This window comes from Musca autumnalis, unplaced genomic scaffold, assembly GCF_047663935.1.
Source record: "Musca autumnalis isolate F117 unplaced genomic scaffold, ASM4766393v1 scaffold_2, whole genome shotgun sequence".
Lineage (NCBI taxonomy): Eukaryota > Metazoa > Arthropoda > Insecta > Diptera > Muscidae > Musca > Musca autumnalis.
In genome coordinates, this window is record NW_027411755.1 from 254,101,779 (window position 1) to 254,124,511 (window position 22,733).

The 22,733-nt window shown below is 38.8% G+C and overlaps 1 protein-coding gene across 1 annotated transcript in view; it reads right to left on the reverse strand.

Annotated features, from left to right (window-relative positions):
- Positions 1–2,550: 2,550 nt before the first annotated feature.
- Positions 2,551–22,733, reverse strand: part of FASN1 (Fatty acid synthase 1) — a 28,222-nt gene continuing 8,039 nt past the window's right edge. The window contains exons 2-4 of the mRNA XM_073971493.1: positions 4,609–12,037; positions 4,378–4,521; positions 2,551–3,831 (exon numbers count right to left, since the gene is read on the reverse strand). Of these exons, the coding sequence (XP_073827594.1) occupies positions 3,724–3,831; positions 4,378–4,521; positions 4,609–11,628 (7,272 nt within the window). The 5' untranslated portion in view covers positions 11,629–12,037 and the 3' untranslated portion in view covers positions 2,551–3,723. The remainder of the gene's footprint in view (positions 3,832–4,377; positions 4,522–4,608; positions 12,038–22,733) is intronic.

Below are 22,733 nucleotides of genomic sequence, written 5' to 3' on the forward strand. Positions count from 1 at the left end.
GCAAATCCGCAAGATAATTCTCGCAGGAGTTTCTGATTGGTGCAGACTTTGCACATCACATTATTTTATCCAGTCATGTATCAGGTTGGAATATGGACTATATCGGCCCACCCCTTCGGGTACCTCCCGCACAAAATTCGGAAAAAGTGAATTTTAAGAGCTGCTCCGCATCGTTTTGACCTTTTTTTTTAATAGATTGTCCTTGCGGCTTCCTCCACGACGGTGCAATTTTTTTCTTGCGCAAGTACACAAAAAATTTGGGAAAAATGCAGTTTGAGGACTCGTCTCTGATCTATTTGAAATTTTTTGCATGTGAAAATGGCCCAAAAGCTTCAAAAAACCTATTAAAATGGATAGTGTGCAAGATAACTCTCCATATTTTCAATTGTAAATGCGTTTTATAAGATTAAATCTAAAGCAGTTGGTTATGATGGTTTTCAGCTTAAATTTCTGAGACTTGTGTTCCCTTTAATTGGACGTCATTTGGTGTATATTGTTAAAGTAGTGCCTATACGGAAAAGTAATGATTCTCGGGATTATAGACCTATATCAATTATGCCGATAATCTCAAAGATGGTTGAGCATATATTGAAAGATCAAATGCTGAGTTACATCAATGAGCTATCACTGTTGCATGATAGCCAGTATGGATTTAGATGTAACCGTAGTACAACGTCCCTCCTTGTTGGATTGACTGACAATGTGAGGAAGACTGTTGGTGGGGGTGGTTGTTGTGTTCTGTTGTCTTTGGACCTTGAAAAGGCCTTTGACAAAATTAATCACTTCATTTTGATTAAGAAGTTGCATCGTTTTTTCTTTTTCTTTTCGTATTTGTTCCGGAGGTTGCAATATGTGAGTTGTAAAAATTGTGTTTCGAGTATGCTACCTGTGAGTAGTGGTGTGCCCCAAGGTTCTGTCCTTGGGCCTTTGTTGTTTATAATGTATATTAATGATTTGTTTGGTTGTATTAATAGTAGAAATTGTATGTCATTTGCCTTTGCTGATGATATACAGGTTTTGTTTAAAGGGGAATATGTTTTTATGGATGTTTTGCAGTCTTATATTCATTTTAATATTAATATGTTAGTCACGTGGTTGTCCAACAATGGGCTCTCAATAAATACTAGTAAGACTAAGGCTATGTTTTTTGGCAACTTCCAAGAGAGTTCTATAAATGTTTCCATCTATAGGGAGTCTATAGATGTTGTAAGCTCGATGAAGTGTCTTGGTTTGTTGCTTGATAGTGGTTTGGAGTTTGATCTGCATGTTAATTGTTTAGTTTCCAAGGTAAACTTTATTTTAAGAAAGTTGTACTGTTTGGATATTGTCCTACCTAAGAAAATTAGGATGCAGGTAGTACATGCATTGATAATGCCGCATTTTTTGTATTGTATTGAGGTTGTTGGTGGAAGTTGTGGCTATGTTTTGCGTAAGCTTAAGCTATTGTTTAATAGGGTCATGCGCTATGTTTTTGTGCTTAAACGTCGTGATCATATTTCTTCGTATGTAGAAGAATTTCTTGGTAGTTCGTTTGATGCTTTTCTGAATATTAGGTGCATGTTGTTTTTCTTTAAGGTGATACAAATCCAAGCCCCTTCCTCTGTTTTAGAGTTATCTGTTTTTAGTAGATCGGAGAGGAATAAACAAATTCATATACCGCGTTTGACCCCTTTTTGTGTGTGTGTTCAATGGTTTACCGCAAGATCTTAAGACATTCAGTGGCTCCTTAATCCGTTATAAAATGAAGTTATTTGAATATTTCAATCGGAGTGATTTTGAAGATTAATAATTTTTCGACTAGTACAAATTTTTGTTATGATTGTTTATGTTCCTTATTTCTAATATTGCTTAGCTGATTTACTAAACAGATCTTCATATTATCTTTAATTACATCCTGTTAATGAATTTTAAGACTATTAAATTTAATGTATTGTTAGATTTAAGCTTTTGGAGTAGTGTATGTTTTGTAGCTTTTGGAACCGCTCTTGGCCCTATGGGCTAGGTTCCCATTTATGAAAATAAATTGAATTGAATTGAAAATTTCTTCCCAATTTGGTATAGCCCCACATTACCCTACCTACAGATTTTCCATGTATTTTGAAAGAAACACGTGATACAAAATTAATATATTTTATATACGGCATCATTATTTGCTTCTTTTTTGTCATAGACTGAGGGCATATCTCCGTCAGCACAGCTGATAGATACTTTCTTGTTTTATTTTATTTTATTTTTTTTTTTTTCAAGACTTTTAAAGTGATTTAGGGTGTTAAATGGTATGCCCACTCGACTATAGCCCTTTTTACTTACTTTTAAATAATTCAGAGAATTTTCAACTTGTGCCCTATGCTATGTTTCTAGAAAAGAACAATTAATTTTTATTTATTTTTTTTTAATATCCTTTATTTTATTTATTTGTTTTATATCATAAATATACACATTAATATAATAATTTGGTTTCATTTAGAGTTTTGTTGTTGTTGTTTTTCATAGTACATAAATTCATTGTGTTAATGCATGTGTTGATCTATAAATTCCCAATGATTATAATTTCTTTCTGGCTATTTTTTTACTGGGAAGGAGGAGGAGGAGTACAATAATAATAAATATCATGTTACAATTTGTTGTTGTTGTTCAAAAGGTGCAAAAGATACAAGTATATAAATTTTCTATATAAAACTACATACATTGTTTGTGTGTGTGGGTTTTTAAGCATTTCAACATTTACCATAATTATTTAATTGTACATACATTTTGTATTTTTTTACTAGTATATTTATATTAAAAAAAGTAACCTAAAAACTAATAAGAATTTTTGTTTTGTTGTGTTTTTTTTTTTCATTCTTTAGATCTGTATTGGAGAAATGCCGGGTGTTGTGGTTTTTCTTCTAACATTTACAAGATTTAATTATAAAAAAATTAAAAAATCAACTAAAAACTAATCACATAACGATTTACAAATTATTTTTATAAAAATTAGTTATAGTTTTGCTAATCCGAGAGAGAATTGGGTTAGATGGATAACAAAACCATGTTTACATGCCTAGGATGGTGGTGTTGGATAGATAGATAGAAAATATAATGAGTTGTTATTTTTTGGTTTGGTTTAAATGTTTGCTGTTGTTTAAGCAAGAAAATTGTTGTTTTCCTAATGGAATGATTTTGTTTGTTTAATGTCTAGATTCGACCAAAAAATCTAAAGGGGCTGGGTTTTCCAAGTCACTTAGATTGTAGAACATTTGAGAGAATATATTTATTTTTGGACCTACTTATTTTCCGACGAATGTTAGACAAGCTAAGCAAGTTGTAAACCAATTTAGATTTTTTGTTATCACTCAAAATGATGATGATGATGATGGACGAAGAAAAATAGCAAAGAAAAAGAGGCTAACATGGTGTTGTTGTTGTTGTTGCTATTGTTGGACATTTAGAGTGCAGTTTTCTTAGGAATTAAAAAGTGCAGTAAATGACAACAAAATTATTTGTTTTTAATTTGTAACTTGTTGATGTTATAAGGAGTGCTTTCAAGTTTATATGTATGTTTGTGTGCGTCTCTTTTTGTTTCTATAATTCTGGTTAAAATATGAACATGAAGATGTTATTTGCTTTATAGCAAATTGTATTTTTAGTTTGTTTTTGTGTGGACGTTCGGTTGCTTCTCTTAGTTTATCCATTGATCAAATGGTGCTGATGATATTGATGATAGGTTTGATGTTGTGATATTTATAGGCTATTCAATAGACTTTCGATTTGTTTAAGTGATTTTTCTTCGGTCAGGAAAGTACGATGGTTGCCTTCAACTGTATAAACATGCACGGATTTGTTGCAGACCTGGAAAAGATGGGAAAACAAATGGATATTTAGCATTAAAGAGAACATTTTATGCAAGGAAAAACATGTTAAAATCTTTCAAAAGATATTCATTCAAAAGTGGAGATTTAAACTATAAATAATTTCAACTGTTGAAAAAAACTTCTTTCAGACATAACCTCTCTTCTAGCGATATTTTATAGAATATAATTATCAAAAATTATATCTGGAACATACCAATTTCATTACGAATCAATTTAAGCAGTCCAAATGATAAATCAAAAAATTTCGAAAATATTAATGTGAGGTTATGTCAACAACAGGACGGATGTCCCCCCAAGAGCAATACAAACGACAAATTCAACATATCTGCCTTTAAATTCAACATATCTGCCTTAACTCCCCACTAAATTTATCTTAATATAAACACTATTAGAAGGCAAATATATCCCCAAAAAGCCTTTTGTTCGGCCTAACCTCACTTTTTTTAAGTGAGCTTTGTTTCCATTTCAACAAACCTATTCAATGAAATCGCCTTAAAATATGTATAACCTATCTTTAACTTACCTCATTGAGGCCATAATCTTGTTCCAATTTGGCATAATTTTCAGTGGGTTTGACTAGGGTAACATCGCAGGACACCTTTCCAACTGGTACATATTTATCGGCGGCCAATAGCTTCTTATAGAAAAAGTTGGCGGCTTGTTTGATCTGAAAAGTAACAAAGAAACCCAATTGATTATTTTCACACTCTTTTTTCCTCCTCCTCCTCACCTCCCTCCCCTTCCTTCAACTTACCAATTCAATAGGTTGATTAATTTCCCCGGCAACAATTTCTGCACACTTGGCCACCTTGGCTTCCCATGTTGGTACATTCAATAAGATTTTGGCCACCAAACTGTAGTCAATGCTGGCCACAACCATACCGAAATAGGCCAAACCATAAGCTTCATTTTGATCATCAGAGGTATTGAGGCGTTGCTTGAAATTGGTTGTATACCAATTGACATACTTGGGAGCACCATCCAACAATATAAGGCGGGCTTCTTCCTTGTTTGCTTCCAGTTGTAGGACCATTACATAGGCAACCAATGCACCAAAGGAATAGCCAGAAATGACATATGGACCCTTGGGTTGTACTGTGCGTATTTGTTTCAAATAGAAACTGGCCAAATTATCGACATTGTCGACATTCGCCTCGGCTGTACATTGCAGACCATAGACGGGACAATCTAGGCGGATGGCCAATTGTTTAAGAGCATCGGCAAAACCTTCAATGGGTGAAATGCAGAACAATGGGCGTTTCTTACTGTCTTCGGGTGCCTTTGAGGGCAAACGTACAATTGGCAATGTGGGCATTAATTCGGTGGAAAATACAACCTGGGTGCCATCACCAAAGGCGGCGCTCGGGCTGGGTGTACGACGGGCGGGTGAGGCTGTGGCGGGTTGTTCATTGCCTTCGGTACCACCACTCAATTCCTTGAGGTGGCCGAATGTTAGCTGCCTAATTTCTTGGGCCGACAAAATAATGTCGAAGTTACGCTCAAGGGTTTGTTTAATTTCGGCTCCCATCAATGAGTCCATACCCAAATCAGCCAATGTTGCGGAATCTTGTACATTCTTGACGTCTCTCAGACCCAGGATGTTGGCAACGCAGGATATCAAACTGACACCACCGGCTGCATCTTGTTTACGTTTTTCGGCCACAACCATTGAGGCCAACACTGGATGGGGTTGTTGCAGGAACAGATCCATGGTTTGTAAGCATGAGGTCATTCTCTGTGGGTGGGTACCACCAATAATGGTATCGTTGTCACCAAGATTTTCAATAACCAAACCAGTATCACCAATGGCACCCCATTGAATGGCCAAACCAGGGAATCCACTAACTTGTCTCATTTCACAGATACGTTCCATGGCGGAGTTGGCAAGACCATAATTGGTTTGACCAATATTACCACGACCGCAGGATACACTGGAGAAGCACACAAAGTAGTCCAACTCGGAGCACATGGAACGTGAGTATTGATCCAAATATTTGGTGCCTTGGACTTTAGAGTCGCAAACGGTTTTGAAATCTTTAACGGTTTGATCTTCCAGCAGGGCATCACGAAGTACAGCTGCCAAATTGAAAATGCCACCAACCAAAGCCATTTTATTGGCATTCTCCAGCAACTGTTGGCAACCCTTGGCTGTGGTAACATCATTGGTATCAATCACCACCTTGACACCACGTTCTTGCCATCTTCTGACCATGAGGGCTTGGTAGCCGGTCTTAATGCCGGAACGTGAAGTGAGAACTAGGAATTTGGCGCCTCTTGAGACCAACCAGTTGGTCAATTCCAAACCGAAACCGCCAAGACCACCAACAATAATGTAGCTCTTTTCGGGATGCATGTATGTGCGGGGAATGGCATTTACCATGCGTGGGGTTGGTTTAACGACCTTGCGTCCCTCTTCTTCATCCTTCACCTTAATGACAACCTTGCCAATGTGTTTACCGGAGGCCATGAAACGGAAAGCTTGTTCCACTTGTTGATCGTTGAACACCGAAGTAGGCAAAGGTCTAACGGCTCCAGACTTGATGCCCTCGTCGACAAGGGCCACAACTCTGCGCTTCATTTCCTCTTCACCTTCCATAACACTGTCCAGCAGAATACCATGGAATGAGGTATTCTTCAGGAACACAGACATACCCAAGGGGGAATTGTTGCTCAAATCGAATTTACCAATTTCCAGGAAGCGGCCATTCAAACCCAAGCAGCGTACTGAAGCTTGCAACTTCTCTTCAGCCAAAGAGTTAAGGACCAAGTCAACACCTCTACCCTGGGTCTGGCGCATAATCATTTGCTCGAAGGAACAGTCACGAGAATTGCCAATGTGAGAATCCTTGAGTTGGGGGAAACGTTTCTTCAGGAATTCACGTTTTTCAACACTGCCAACAGTTGTGAAAACGGTGAGGCCATGGCTGAGGGCAACAGAGATGGCAGCCTGACCAACACCACCGGAACCGGCATGGATCAAGATCTTTTCACCCTTCTTCATTTGTCCTCTCACCACCAAGGCATAGTAGACGGTGGCATATACACAGGGCACTGTGGAGGCTTCCTCCATGGTCCAGTTGTCGGGTATCTCCCACATCATGTTCTTGCTGGCCACACAAGTGGTAGCCAAAGACTTGGCTGGTACCATGGCCATAACGCGACGTCCCTTCGAATCGCGACCGGAGAATTCCAAACCCAAAACACAATCCTGTTGGGCCAAATCACCGGGCAAGGCATCGGCGGCAAGTTTGCCAGATGACAACATGACGTCACGGAAGTTGATGGGAGCATAGTAGACACTACACAATTCAACATCATCAGTTAGCAAGCTGCGATTCATTTGGGGTGCTTCAATCCATTTCAACGAAGCCAAATCACCCTTGACCAAGGCATTGACATAGGCATGTTCCACCTGCAATGTGGCCACATCAGTTTCCAATTTCAAGTGGCGGAAAGAACCCCAGGTGCCGGCCTTCAAGACATTGTTGATGAAATCCTTGGCCAATTGTTGGGCATAGAATTCACTGGATAAAGAGAACTTTTCGGCATTGGCATCTTGGATGAAGATCATGCGGGCCAATTTACCACCATTTTCATTTTTGATGCAGTTCATGAAACCAACAGCACCAAACAGCTCTTCACCCTGGCACACAACATAGACATAGCGTTCAATTTCGGCAGCCTTAGCCAAAGCTTCCTTGAGTTCCTCCAACCATTCAAAGTGGTTTTCAGTCACGCGAACAACAACAGCATCACGTTGCTTGACATCGACTGGTTGACGGACCATAACCAAGACACGGGAACCACCAATCAACTGTTCGGTAACGACAATCAAACCATGCTTCTTCAACAACTCACGTCCTGTCTTGTTGTAGGTGGCGACGGATTCTTCAAACAACATAAAGCCGTTCTCCTTAATGGTCTCAGCACCATTTGTCAAAATCATGGTGTCTGGTCGTGAGAGTACATCCAAGGCATATAGGAAATGACAGTTCTGCTCTACCGGTTCTTGAAGAATATTCTTGGATACAATGCGTACTCCGGAATCTGGACCCAGGGCTGCGGCAATGGTCTCTTCATTGCCATTGGAAGTGACGACGGCGATGTCAGCGGTGATGGTGGGTTCTCCTTCGATGATTTGCAGCAATTTGGTGGCCATGAGGACATCTGGGTTGCGGCCATTGGCCAGCTCGACACCCTTAATTTTCAAAGCACCCTGGGAATTTTCAATGATCAAATGGAGGGCCACAGTCAAGGCATGCAGGCGGGCCTTTTCGGTGTTTTCGTGCAATTCAGCATTGCTATTAACATAGGGCACAAAGGTGTAGCGTTCCAAAGTGGGAGGATTTTGGGAGCCAGGTCTCTTTTGGGCTAAGGAGGCCTTCAATCCACGCATCTCTACACCACCACTCTTTATAACGGTAATATCGTTGTACATATAGACGGGCAGACCATTTTGTGTTTGCTCCTCAGCACTCAACTTGGATAATTCTTGCAAATGTTTCAAGGGGTTGAGCACAGCCTTTTCAATGCGTGTGGGCAAATAAAGTTCACGTAGGTTCTTGCTCAAGATGCTAAATTGCAGCATGGTATCCATGTAACTGATCCAATTGCCAATCCATTGCAAATTGCCAGTGGTGGAGGTGGTGTCTGTCTTAACAATGCCACGGAAGATGCCACTGTAATCATAACCTCTCAATCTCAGCTCCTTGTACACATCATTCGTACTCAATTCCTTGGCTTCAGTGTTGGGGACCAAAGGATCCAATGGCAACTCCTCACGTTCGACATTTTCGACTAAGGAAATTTTGCCCGACATGGCCAAACTGCCGCTTTCACAAATTTCAAAGTTACCAGTACCCTCAAAGAAGTTGAGGCCAAATTTCACCACACCATCCTTGTTAAGAATGGTGGCACGATGGAACACAAGGTTTTCCATGACAACAGGGCACTTATCAAATTCCATACCCTTCATTTTGGCAAATGTCTTCCATGCCAATGTCATATAACCTGTGGCAGGGAATAGAATACGGCCGTCAATGGTGTGGCCAACCAGGAAGGCATCTTCTTCCTTGGACAGATCCACCTCCACGATAGTTTCTCCCGATGTAAGATCCTTGCCATATTTAGGGACCATCCATTTTTGGGAATGATCCCAACCAACTTTAGAGCTTAGCATGGGGGTGCCACGTCCAACTGGATACGTGATGGGTTTGAACATAGACATAATCTGGGGTTGCACACCAGCGGCATACAATTTACCAATATTCATGAGGAAGAATTCCACATTGTTTTCATGGGCACGTTTCACCAAACTGATGTTGGTGCATTCAGGTCCCAAGGCTCTCTTCAAAATGGCTTGCAACAAGCCGGTGGGGGCAATTTCAATGGTCACTGCATTCTTGGGAATGTGTTGCAAACCTTCATAAAACAGCACAGGCGAGAGCAAGTTGTTGACGTGATAGGCGGCCGATGATTGCTTGGCTACAGGGGTGTTCCAAGCCGATTCGGGGATACTGGTACTAATCCAACGAGAAGTACGATTCTTTGCATTGGGGATGATTTTCTCCAAGCTCTTGCGTAGTTTGGGTCCAGCCTCAGCAATGTATTTACTGTGGAAAGCATAGCCGGAGGAGTTGACGGCCTTGGCAAAGATACCTTCGGCAGAGAGTTGTTCCACCAAAGCATCAATAGACTTCTCGGGGCCAGATATGGTGCAATTGTCAGCACTGTTGTGGCACACAGGATAGCAATCAGCAGGCATACGTTGGTGGGCATCTTCCCAGGCCAAACCAATGGCAGCCATTTTACCAGGGGGCAAAGTGGTATCTTGCAAGCTCTTACCACGCCAGTAGGCGGCCAAGACCGTTTGTTCGGGAGTAAAGCAACCATCAGCATAGGCACAGCCCAATTCACCAACAGAATGGCCAATGATGCCATCAGGCTTAATGCCCAACGAGGCGAGGAGATCGGTCAAAGCTACTTGCATGGCAGCAATCGAAATGAAGGAGTTCAAAATATTTTCAAAACTCTGCTGAGTGGATCTGGTCATGACTTCAATGAGATCCATGTCAACACTGCGCAAAGCCTCCGCACAACGGTGAATAGATTGGGCAAACACTTCGAACTGCATCAAATCCTTGGCCATACTGGCCCATTGACTACCCATACCGGTGTAAATGTACCAAACTGGACGATTCTCATCCTTCGTTTCCAGAACTTCACGTTGCAACGAACCCTTGGTGTCCATGACACAATAACCACGATAATAGTGCAGGGGGATATTCTTGGAGTGGATGTCATTGATCAGGGCCAAGTACTCATCATCATCACGATGTTGAACGGCATCTTCGAGCATGTCTTGAACAGCATCAAAGGTACGGCCGGAACATACCACCAATTTTGGGGGTCCCACGGTGGGTGTAATGGCTTTAGGTTTGGGATTTGATTTCAATATGACGTGGGCATTGGCACCACCAAAACCAAACGAGTTGATACCCACAATACCACCTTCCCAGGGGGTGTTTTTGTCGACGACCTTCAAACGACCATCCAACAGGCCATATAAATCGGGATTGGGGTTTTTGTAATGGAGATTGGCGGGAATAACACCTTCCTCCATGGCAATCAAGACCTTGGCAATGGAGCATACACCAGATGCAGGTTCTGAATGGCCCATGTTTGATTTCACTGAACCAATCAATAATGGTGAGGTACGATTTTTACAGAAGAAATCTGTGATGGAGTTGACTTCTTGAGGATCTCCCACCTTGGTGCCGGTACCGTGGGCTTCAACGTAGACCACATCATTGGGATCCAAATTAATTTCTTCATAAGTTTCGCGGATCAGGCGATTTTGCATTGCGCCAATGGGGAAGGTAATACCTTGCTCCTTGTAACCATCAGTGTTGGTGCGCACATTCAAAACGGTGGCATAGACACGTTTGGCGTGGCTAGTCTTTTGCAAAAAGATAACCACACAACCATCGGAACGAACATAACCATTGCCGGACTCATCGAAAGCTTTGCACATACCATCAGGACTCAACATGTTCAAACGCTTGAATTGCAAAGACATGGTGGGCTTCAGCAAGACACTTAAACCAGCTACCACAGCGGAGTCACATTTGCCGGCACGCATATCGGAAAAGGCTTGTTCCAAGGCATACAAAGAACTGGAACAGGCAGTATCCACAGTGTAACTGGGACCCTTGAAATCAAAGGTAAAGGAAACACGATTGGCAAACATGGCACGGGCACAACCAGTTAGACCATAACCATTCACACGATCAGGATCCGACATCCAATATTGTTCAGTTTCCGAAGAAGAAACACCAACATAGACACCGGTACGGGAACCTCTTATTTCACTGGGATTTACACCAGCATCGATGATGGCTTCATAAGTACTTTCCAAAAGCATACGCATTTGGGGATCCATGCATTCAGCTTGCTTTTGATGGACACTAAAGAATTGTTGATCGAAATTTTCCAAATCTTCATCCTTAATTTTACCTAGACGATCAGGCAGGTCATACAAACCATTTTCCCAACGTCTGGGATCATTGTTGACCATGTCAACACCTTCGAAGAGATTCTTTTTGAACTCTTCAATGTTGGAACTTTCTGGCAAACGACCAGAGAAACCAGTAATGGCAATGTCACTGGTGGTAGGCATGGCCCGGGGACCATTGCTATAATGGCCCTGCATGTTAAGGGGCACAGTGTGCTCAGTAGTGTCATTGATGACATCATCAGCAAAACGGGCAGGCATATTGTTGCTGTTTCGTTGGTGATTAACTGGTGACGAAGAAGAAGTTAAAGAAGAATTGTTTAAAAATGTATTGGATGAAGTTGATGAAAGGGATTCTTTCACTACTACTATCTGCGGTTCGCCGTCGTTGTGGTGATGATGATTTTGTTGTTGATGATCGTCGTTTTGTTCTTCTTGTGGGGCAACAGTATTAGGCTGTTGTTGCTGCTGTTGTTGTTGTTGATTTTTGTTACGCCTCTTTTTGCGTCGATTTGATGATTTGCCAGACTTTTGTAACGTTGGCGATGAATTGTGTTGAGTTTTATTATTTTTCGAATTGTGATTTTGTTGCGTTGTTTGCTGATGCACGGCACCTTGTAATGAATTAATTTTGCTGTTCTCGGTTTTCAACAGTTTGATGCGGTTTTAACTGCAATGAGAAAAAGAAAAAGGAATAAATTGATTAGAATTTGTATTTTTTATAACTTTGGTCATTTATAAAATTCGTTCCAGCCTAATAACCTCTTTGTAAAAAAATTAAATTGTTTAAATCTCTTTTACTGTTATTTCTATGAAGAGAGTATGAACCGTCAAAAATGGAAGAGAAATATGTACCACAAAAGCTTTTTACTCTTTTACAACCATGACAAAACACATGTTTTTAAAGTGGTGGGGGGGCATAGATTGTCAAAATTACTCTTAAATATGTTTTAAGGGAAAAATATAAGAGCGTTTTTGTTAGAATTTTTTTACTTTTTTAATATTTTTAACACACAGACGACATCTAAACAATTACAAAAAACGATTTTATAAATAATAAAATAACTAAACAACATGTAAATGTTTATTTATGTTGTAACAACGAAAAAGAGAAACAAACCACAGCAACGCTGGCGTGCGTGAAAGCCCATCTATGTGGGGGGGCGACCTTTCCCCAGGCAAATGCCGTTATGTGCTCCCCTTTTTACAAGGTTCTCACAAAAGACTTTTTCCTGCTCTCTTGTCTATTTATGATGGGCCCTGTGTTTATTTCTCTGATTTAGTTTTTTTTTCAAGTCTGGGATTGAAACGTTAGTATACATTGAGAAAATCAGGTGATTTTAGGCTAACACACACCCGTAAATATTACAAACAATACAACTGTGGCTTTTGTTTCGGCTTTCACAATGTGCGGTTGCGATTTGTTGTTGCTTCCCCCCACTATAATTGTGGGCTAGCGTGTTGTTTATGGCATGATTTTTTTTTAGTTTGGTAAATGGATGCCGGTATTATTTTGCTGTTGTTGTTGCTGTTATGCTAGCAATTTGTGTACATGTGTTGTGGAGCGCACAAGCAAATAAACCAATTTTTTGCACACAGATGTTCAACGTAGTCAGCGTCGTATGACATTCCCGGTGTTTTCTCATTTTTTATGGGGTTTTGTTTGCCATGCCCTACAACTAAACAAATTCTGTTTTGGATACAAAAAGAAGGAAAGAAAAAAAAACAACGTTCTACAAAAGAAGTGTGTCATAAAGATATTGAAGTTCATTGTACAAAATATAGAAATATGATGGATGAGGTAGATGCGGTGAGCTGGGGGTTAGGGCAACAATTACATTATCCTATAACATCATCTATGTATTTTTATTTTAGACCGTAGACGACCATAACTTATTTTCATTATGAATCTACACAACGTGATCAACCGTGATGAATTTAGTTAATCAACATACCGAGGTTGTAGAGCAAATTTTGATCAGAATCAAAGATAGGAGCGAAACATACTACCAGTATAATAGGTCGTTCCACGGTGGAGAAAATATTTTTAGACTTTGGATTTGTTGCCAATACAATATGATCATTGGCATAACTAAAACCAATGGAGTTGATAACAATAATACCAACAGCTGCCCAAGGGATGTTTCCATGGGTATCCATAAATTGAGATTGCGTTTAATACCTATAAGCAAAGATTTATCCTGTTGCATATCTTTCTCACTCTTGAATTTCCGATCTTATAAACAACAAACGGTTTGTGGAATGGAATATTTTCAAATGTTTTGAATAATAAATAAATAAAAATATGTATATTTTTTGTCATTTTAGGAAGAACGTTAATTTCTTTTAATTACAAAAACTGGACAATGTGAAGAGAATTTTAATTAATTTAAATTAAAATTTATTCAAGCCTTAAACGACGTTTGCATTAGAGCTTTTTGCCGGGTTAACCTTCTTTATGAGGATTTATTTGACGGTTGCGCTATGGAAATGACATTTGAAACCCAGTGGGTTTATTAAATCCAGTATTATGGTTTAAAAACCTATATACACTTTGAAGCAGCATAATGAGGCTAAATCGAACTACAGTTGAGCCCCGATTATCGAGAATCGATTAGCCGAGTTGATACAAACAATATAACCTTACCAAGAAGTGTTTTATCGAAGAGTTTCAAACAGTTATGTACATAAAAATGCAGATTGCCTGGAATAACACCTTCCTCCATGGCAATCAAGACCTTGGCAATGGAGAATACGCCAGATGCAGGTTCCGAGAGAGAGGCCCATGTTTAATTTCACAGATTCAATCAATAATGATGAGATAGGATTTTAACAGAAAAATCAGTTAGGGAATTGACTTCTTGAGATTTCCCCACCTTGGTGGGGCTTCTATCTCCGACGTAGCCAGAAATGCAGCTCCAGACCCCTTTCGAGGAGCCGAATGGACACAGTTTGAACTTCATCATGTAAAAAATATACAAAACAAGTAAAAAAGTGTCAGTCGGCTTTGCCGACAGAGGTATACCCTCAGCCAATGTGAATTAAAACATTCATCTACGGGCAGATAGAGTGTATTTTGCGTCTCTTCAGAATTTTGTGGACCTTTTTCAACATTTGAACTTGCCGACAAAAATGTGGATTAGGAATTAACACAAATGTTGAACTTTTGTGGAGGAGGTACCCTTAGGGAAGACCGATATGGGCCATTTTAGAAGTTAAACTAAATTTTGACAAAATTTTAGGAGATCCAAAGTTTGGACCAAATTGATTACACCATTCAAGTGATATCGTCCTAACATTTTAGTGAATTTTTTAAATATTGGGGAGAAGTACCGGAATTTGGGGACCGGTATTGCCCCATGAAACTAAGTTTCATGTTGGATAAAATATGACGAAGACCAAATGTTGCACCAAATCGGTAGAACAGTTCGAGAGCCACATATGGTGACATAGGGCTTTTTACACCTTTCTGGATGTTTTCCCAAGAAATATGGACCTGCTCCTGAAAAAACTTTAACCGTCGTAATGGAGGTAAGCGAATGCAAATCGCTTCAACAAAAATCAAAGTGAACTTATCCGAAATTTTGCACAAATATAGTCCATATTCGAACCTGACCTATATCTGGTAGATATATTAGGATGTGCAGGGTATGGATTACATCAGTCACTCCCTTCAAGAGTTATCGTGCGCATACTTTTTCCGAAGATTTTTGATTTTTTGTGAGGAAGCTACTTGAAGGAGTGGACCGACATGGTTTATCTTCGAACTTAAACTATGTTTGGACAAAATATTACTAAGGCCAAATTTTGGACCGAATCGGCAGATCCGTTCGAGAGTTATCTTGCGCTCCAACCACCTCACACGGTGTCATAGGAGTTTTTTTTGCAACTTTCAGGCTATTTTCTCAGGAAGTATGGACTTGCCCCTGATGAAACTTGTACCGTCGTATGGAATGCGTATGGGGGAGGTACCGGAAGGAGTGGACTGATATAGCCCATCTTCGAACTTAAACTAAGTTTGGGTAAAATATTACGAAAGCCAAAATTTGAACCGAATCGGTTTATCCGTTCAAAGGTTATCGTGCGCTCTAGCCAGACAGACGGACGGACATTGCTCAATCGACTCCAAATTGTCTGAAACACATTTCATCCAAACATACATGGGGTCTAAAACCATTATTTCGATGAGGCACATTTTGCCCGTATGAAAGTGTATATACCCTCGTTAGCATAAATGCTGAGGGTATAAAAATTAACAATTATGGGCCGCATCAAAACGGCGGCATAGACACGTTTGAATTCCAAAGACATGGTGGGTTTCAGCAAAATCCCATATATCACATTTTCAAGGTTTGTTTCAAGGTATACAAAGAAAAGCTAAACAGTCACTCTAAATTTGATAATTGGACGAAATTCAATTAAGACAATTTGGAGACGATTAGCAATGTTCGCCTGCCTAGCTCGTGCTCACGAGAACTCCGGAACGGAGTTATCTATTTGCTTCAAACTTCCTTCCTTCCTATGGTAATATTTGTTCTCATTCGGATACTTCTAAAACAAATGATAAAATCTTTCCCAATAGATATAGTTTAAGGTCTCTTCTCTGATTTCTTTCACAAAGGAGGTTAAAGCTCTAATGTAAAGGATTCTGTTTAAGGGATAGCCAGTTATATAAACTATTATTATAATGAGGGCTAATGTAAACCTAGGCGGACTTCCGTATCGTCAGATTCTTTGTAGTTTTTAAACTTCATCAAAATATTTCAGTTGCACATGAAAATGAAACTAAATGCATCTGAAATAAAAATGATGCATGTTTGCTTTTTATAAATAATAATTGTTCCACAAACATCCCAGATGGGACAAGGGAGACTTTCCTCATATCAATGAGTGCACCCGGATTCATATTAGCTCAATGATATGGGACCTACTGTTTATTGCCGAGTCCGAACGGCGTGTCCTAAGACACCACTTGTAGAGATGTTTTACAAGGCTGAAATACTCAGGAAATCTCGCCAACATCATTGAGGGTATTTTCCACCGTTGAAATTGCCTGGACTGAGAATCGAACCCACGACCTTTGGTGTGCAAGGCGGGAGTGCATACCATTGCACCACGGTGGGACCCTTAATATAAACACCCACTTTCACTCGTTTAGGTCTATTTGCCTGTGCCTTCAAGTTTGTGTACCTATTTTAATAATCTTTAATTAAACTTTGCAAAAAAAATGTTCAATAGGGTCTACTTCAAGTCATTAATACCCACATGGTGATTCCTTTCCATCATTTTTAATTAAGTAGTATCTCATCAAAATTCTGCAATTTGTTTTTGCGTTTTTTTTTTGTCTTGCCTTTTATTTTAAACCGCTTTCGACGACGTGTGTTAGTTCTCAAAGCTGACGTAATTGGGGAATATCGCCTGATATTGAGGTATATTTCCATGCAAAAAAGAAGGCATTAAATGTGAACAACAACAACAAAACACAAACAAATTTCAAATGTGAAATGTTGTGTATATTTCGCGGCGATTCAGCAATACTTGCTGTCGTGTCTTATCAAAATTTAATAAAGAGTTGGCGGCACATGTTTGACGCCTCTCTTGAAAAAACAGAGAATTTTTAAATTACTCTCTCAGGAGATTTTTTCGTTAATTTACACAAGATATTTATGTTTATTTTTTTAATTTGCAAGTTTGTATGGGATTTGCTAATTTATGCAAGTGAATGGGCTGGCAATAACAGTGAAAGAAAAAGCAAATGTCAATGTATAATAGAAAAAAATATAACACGTCATGACTCGGTCGGTTTGTTGTTGTGTATTTATTAATCATACGAGTTTAAATAACAATAACACGCAACTAATTAACAAACATACATACCGTTCGGTTATAGATTTAGTTGCCTATGTATGTCTCTCAAATGCATGAGCACATTGTTTTATTTATTATTTTTTTGCATTGAACTTGAAATTTTTAATAATCACGCCACACTATCGTGTTTACTTTTTCTCTTCGTACACAAAATGGAATGGGTGAATGAGTTATTTAATAATGGGTCGGCGGGGGAAAGTGGGAGGCAAGGAATAAGTAGATAGGTGATCATGGCAAACAAATACACCGGCTGATTGGTTGTCGTCTCTGTTTACATTTGCACTGAGAGTTGTTAATGCGGCGAGTGTTGTTAATATAAATGATGTAATTTGTCGTTTTTTTTGCCGTAAATGCAATTGGGTCAATTAAGGTTAATTTTAAAGGCAATTTTCTTATTTTAATAAAAAATGCTATATAATTTTAGTTGTAGCTAAAGAGAGGTAATGCCTTTGAAAGTGTTAAGTGACGTTTAATACATGATTGACAATAAATTACAAGGTTAATCAAAGACACAGAAAAGAAAGCACCTATTAAATTGAAATGTAATGCGTGCAAGAATCTTCAAGTTTTACCACTTTTTACTCGAAAAGCGTTCCTTTACTTTAGACACCGTACAATTCATTTGGGAGCAGTTTACAATTTTTACTACTTTTGCCGGCTTTACTATTTTCAAAAGTAAAGGAACAGACCATTTATTGTAGTGTACAGCCTTAAGGTGGAAAGACTGGGCATATGTGAATTGAAATAAATAAATTCTTTATAAGGGCAGAAACAGGCACTGTAGAATGAATATCAAAACAAACAAAAAGTGGATACCTATATATCAAAAGAACGTGAAAAGAAAAATAATGTTTATTGCCTTCAATATATTCAAGAAGCATCCACAAAATAGAAACCGGATTACAAATAATAATTTCTAATGTCTTCTTCTAAAAACGTCATCTTCAGCGGCATCAGTTAGAAATTTGGAAGTGTAAATGTAGCTCTTTTGAAAAAAATATCATTCTTAGTTGTATGAATTATTTATAGCCACTAAAAATAAATCACAAATTTATACAAAAAACTCGTTCTGAAATAATTTGCAAAATTGCAAAATTATATAAAAAAATTTCAAATATCCCTTCTGTAAATTTAAATAGCTATTATATATTCACTTCATTAGATTGTCATTAACCTATGGGTATATATTCGACACCAGAAATACCCGAAGACGTAACCCACATGAAAATCGGATACATAAAGCTAATTTCAAATTTCTACGTTCAAAAATAACGATCCTATTCCAAAAATGGCATTTGTAGCTGGAAGTAGGTTTTATGGACGGACATCTTGCGTACAGAAGGCCGTGGTTACGGTGGCTACATCCAAAAGTGGGTCTATGACCGCAATTTTTTGGAAAGTAAAATATCAAATGAACCGATATAGTCGAAATACGAACTTAACCTGTCTATTTTAAAAAAGAAAACACTCGGGTACAAAAATTATCCGAAATTTTGTATGGGATGTACCGGATGGAGCGGACAAATATAGTCCATATTTGAACCTGATCTATATCTGGTAGATATATTAGGATGTGTAAAATATGGACCAATTCGGCCACTCCCTTCAAAAGTTACCGTACGAAAATTTTTTCCGAATATTTTTGAACTTTTGTGGGGGAGGTACCTGAAGGAGTGGACCGATATAGCTTATTTTCGAACTTAAACTATGTTTGGACAAAATACTACTAAGGCCAAATTTTGGACCGAATATGCTCCGTTCGACAGTTATCTTGCACTCAAACACCTCACACGGTGTAATAGGAGTTTTTTGCAACTTTCAGGCTATTTTCTCAGGAAGTATGGACTTGCCCCTGAAGAAACTTGTACTGTCGTATGGGGGGCAGTGAATACAAGTTGCTAAAACAAAAATCAAAGCGATTCGAGAGATGGGACTAAACTGAACTTCCGAAATTTTGTGTTTGAGGTACCCGAAGGAGTGGACCGATTGGGTCCATATTGAAACCTTATCCAAGCATGGTACACATTTCATGATGTGCCCATCATGGACCAAATCGGTTATTCCCTTCAAGAGTTATCTCGTGCACACAAATTTTCCGAACATTTTCGAACTTTTGTGGGGGAGGTACCGGAAGGGGTGGACCAATATAGCCCATCTTCGAACTTAAACTAAGTTTGGACAAAATATTACGAAAGCTAAAATTTGAACCGAATCGGTTCATCCGTTCGAGAGTTATCGTGCGCTCCAGCCAGCCAGACAGACGGACGGACATTGATAAATCGACTCCAAATTGTCAGAAACGCATTTCGTCCAAACATACTTGGGGTCTAACACCATTATTTCGATGAGGCACATTTTGCCCGTATGAAAGTGTATATACCCTCGTTAGCATAAATGCTGAGGGTATAAAAACTATAACCTCCCTACCGTGGATAAATATACAGAAGTTGCGACAATTCACGAGAACGAAATTCTTATTAGAGTACAGTGGAGTCGAGTCAATGTCGAGATCCGAACTGATGGCGGAAAGGCGACTGTGAAACAACAACGAAAATCTTTTTTTGGCATAAATTGAATACTCTACCAGCTGGCGGAAAAATCTTAACGTCCTGATTACAAAAATATAAAGTTTGTTGGGGGAAGTCCATACTTCTCGAGCAATGGGCCTTTGAAGTTCCGAAATTTCCCTTGTTTAAGTAAGAAAATTTTTAATTTAAAAAAAAATGTTGTTCCGCTGCCCTAAATTGGCTCCTGTCCATAGGAGAAAGTCTTAAATCCCCGGCCAGAGGACGGCTACTTTGAAAAAACTTACAATTTAAAAAATTTTCAGATTTTTTTCCACCAGCTGGTAGAGTATTCAATTTGTTCCCTTTTTTTAATGGCGTCAATCCTTTTACGATGATTAAGTGTATTATTTCGATTTATTTACAGATATTGTATGAAAATGACAACTTAAATCCACCAGATTTTCTAAATCAAGCATAGTCTAAACGCACTGTAACCGAATGTTTATAAAATGTATGAAATCTTGTTTTTTAGATTTTAAAACGCCGTGTGCATATTATAGCTTTTTGCCGGGTTAAAGTTTTTTATGAAGTTTTTTTTTCCGTATTCGCAACGGAATTAACAGTGAAACCTGAAGTGAGTTAATCTTCAATAATGTAAACACTGTATAATAAATAACATTTTAAAGTTTAAGTTAATTTCGTTTAAACTCCTTAAAAATCACATTTTACGTTTCTTCGTTGAATTGCAATTGACATCACTGACTCCACAAAATACTCCCCCACAGTCAAAACATGTTGAGTTATGAATGGGGTGTTCGCGTCTGTCGCGTCTGTATTTTGTTGTTGCTACTGCTGTCATCACCTGATGAGACAGCAAACATCGTACGATATTTTCCCCCCCAAACATCTATTAACCAACCACATGTTAATCTCTCTTCCATATCTCTATTTATATTTACTCAGCAACTCTCAGAAGTAAACAAACCCGTGCCAACAACAAAAAGTATGGAAGAAATGTGTGAGAATGGGGGATTTTGCTGACCACAACATTTTTTTTTTTGCAAAAATAACAGAGAGAGCCAAAGAAATTTGTTGCCGGGTTGGTTTGGCGAAGATATCGTATGATCTGGGGAGCTATAGCTAGATGTGTGTATGTTTATAACAAGAAATCACGCTAGTGCCTGTGCCAAACATGCACAAAAACATCGATTGCAATAATTTCAACTAAATCAGTTATGATGTGATATGATCGTCCGATTGATAATGCAGAATAAAAAAAAATATTTTTGTGATTTTATTGATGACTAGTGGCGATGCTTGCATTGCTGCTTATCAGTCATTCATTTCTATTTTCTATCAATAGAATGCTATTTGCCATTAAAATAGCTTCTGAAATTGCGAGTTTAGCTTATCATATTTTTGACATGTGCTTGGGTTAATTTAATTTAATAGCAGCAGGTTCGTGATAAGAAAGGCGCAATATGTATAATTTCTTCCATAATCGTTATTGGATTTGAAGCGAATATATTAAGCTGTGGTCATTATCCTACAAGTTTGGAAAATGATACGATCAGATAATGAACGTATTTTATTGGTTAAAACATAACTCTAACTGTTATGGTTACTAGCTTATGGAGAAATTTCCATTTTGATTAAAGAGTGGATGAGAATTTTGTTTTAATGAATACATTTTACATGGAGAACTACATTTTAAATGGAGAAGAGAGAAAAGCCATTTGAAGTATATCAGTAATGATGCTTCCATCATTACTATGGACAGCTAAATTTCAGGAAAAGGTAAAATATGCTATAATCTATTTAATTAAACAAAATTATAGCTAATAGAAAATTTTTATAATTTTTATAGTAATGCGATTCTCAATTGAGATGGAAGAGGAACGGACGAAGAGAGGTATGATTGCCCTTTATTCATGTAAAAATTCGATTGGGAAGAGCTGGGGATTAAATCCAGCTATTATACACTGGCTGTATAATACTGTTGTGAGACCCATCTTATCCTACGGATGTCTTGACTGGTGGCATGCGCTTCGACATAAATCGAACTCCGGCAACATAGACAAGGTACAAAGGGCAGCCTCGATTCTGATAACTGGAGCTTTTAGAAGTACACCACAAGCAGCTCTAAATGCGATGTTGACTCAGCATCAAAGGTCAGGCAGCACGTAGTGCCCTAAGGCTACCTGAATTGAATCGTTGTCGTGACAGCACCTATGGACATGCATGCATTCTTCGGGAGCTAGGACCAAATCTTAGCTTAAATCTGCAGGGGAAATTCAGCGACTACTTATCACCAATCCAAAGATTTGAAGATTTTGAGGTCGTTATCCCTAGGAGAGATGACTGGATCCGTAGTAACCCTCCTCTGGACGGTCTGGCTTTCTACACAGACGGTTCCAAGATGGAAGAAGGTACCTGAGCTGGCGTCTACTGCGCAAAGCTTTGTCTCGAATACTCATATAGGTTGAACAGCGACTGTAGTGCTTTCCAAGCAGAAATCTTCGCGATCAAAATGGCTGCAGAGTTGATAAAAAGTCTGGATGCAGAAATTTTTGAACCGGTGACTATCTTCGTTGATAGTCAGTCGGCTCTCAAAGCCATAAAATCCTCCAACATCAAGTCTGTGGCCGTTCTTGAGTGTAGAACTGCTTTGGCGAACCTCACAAACGCTGTCCGACTCTGCTGGGTACCGGGACACTGTGACATTGTGGGAAACGAGAAGGCAGATGAACTGGCAAGACATGGATCCCAATCAACATGTCTAGCAATCACTGATTCAATCAAACCACCCATATGTCACCATTTTCGGAGAGTGGAGACGTTCTTTGAAAAACGAGCCAAGGATCTATGACATAATGAACCAAGGTGCAACGTGTAAAGGGCCATTTGGCCGACTCTATCAACAAACAGAACAACTTCACTCTTAAATTTGAGCAAATCAGAAATCAGGGTATTGACGGGAGTCATTACCGA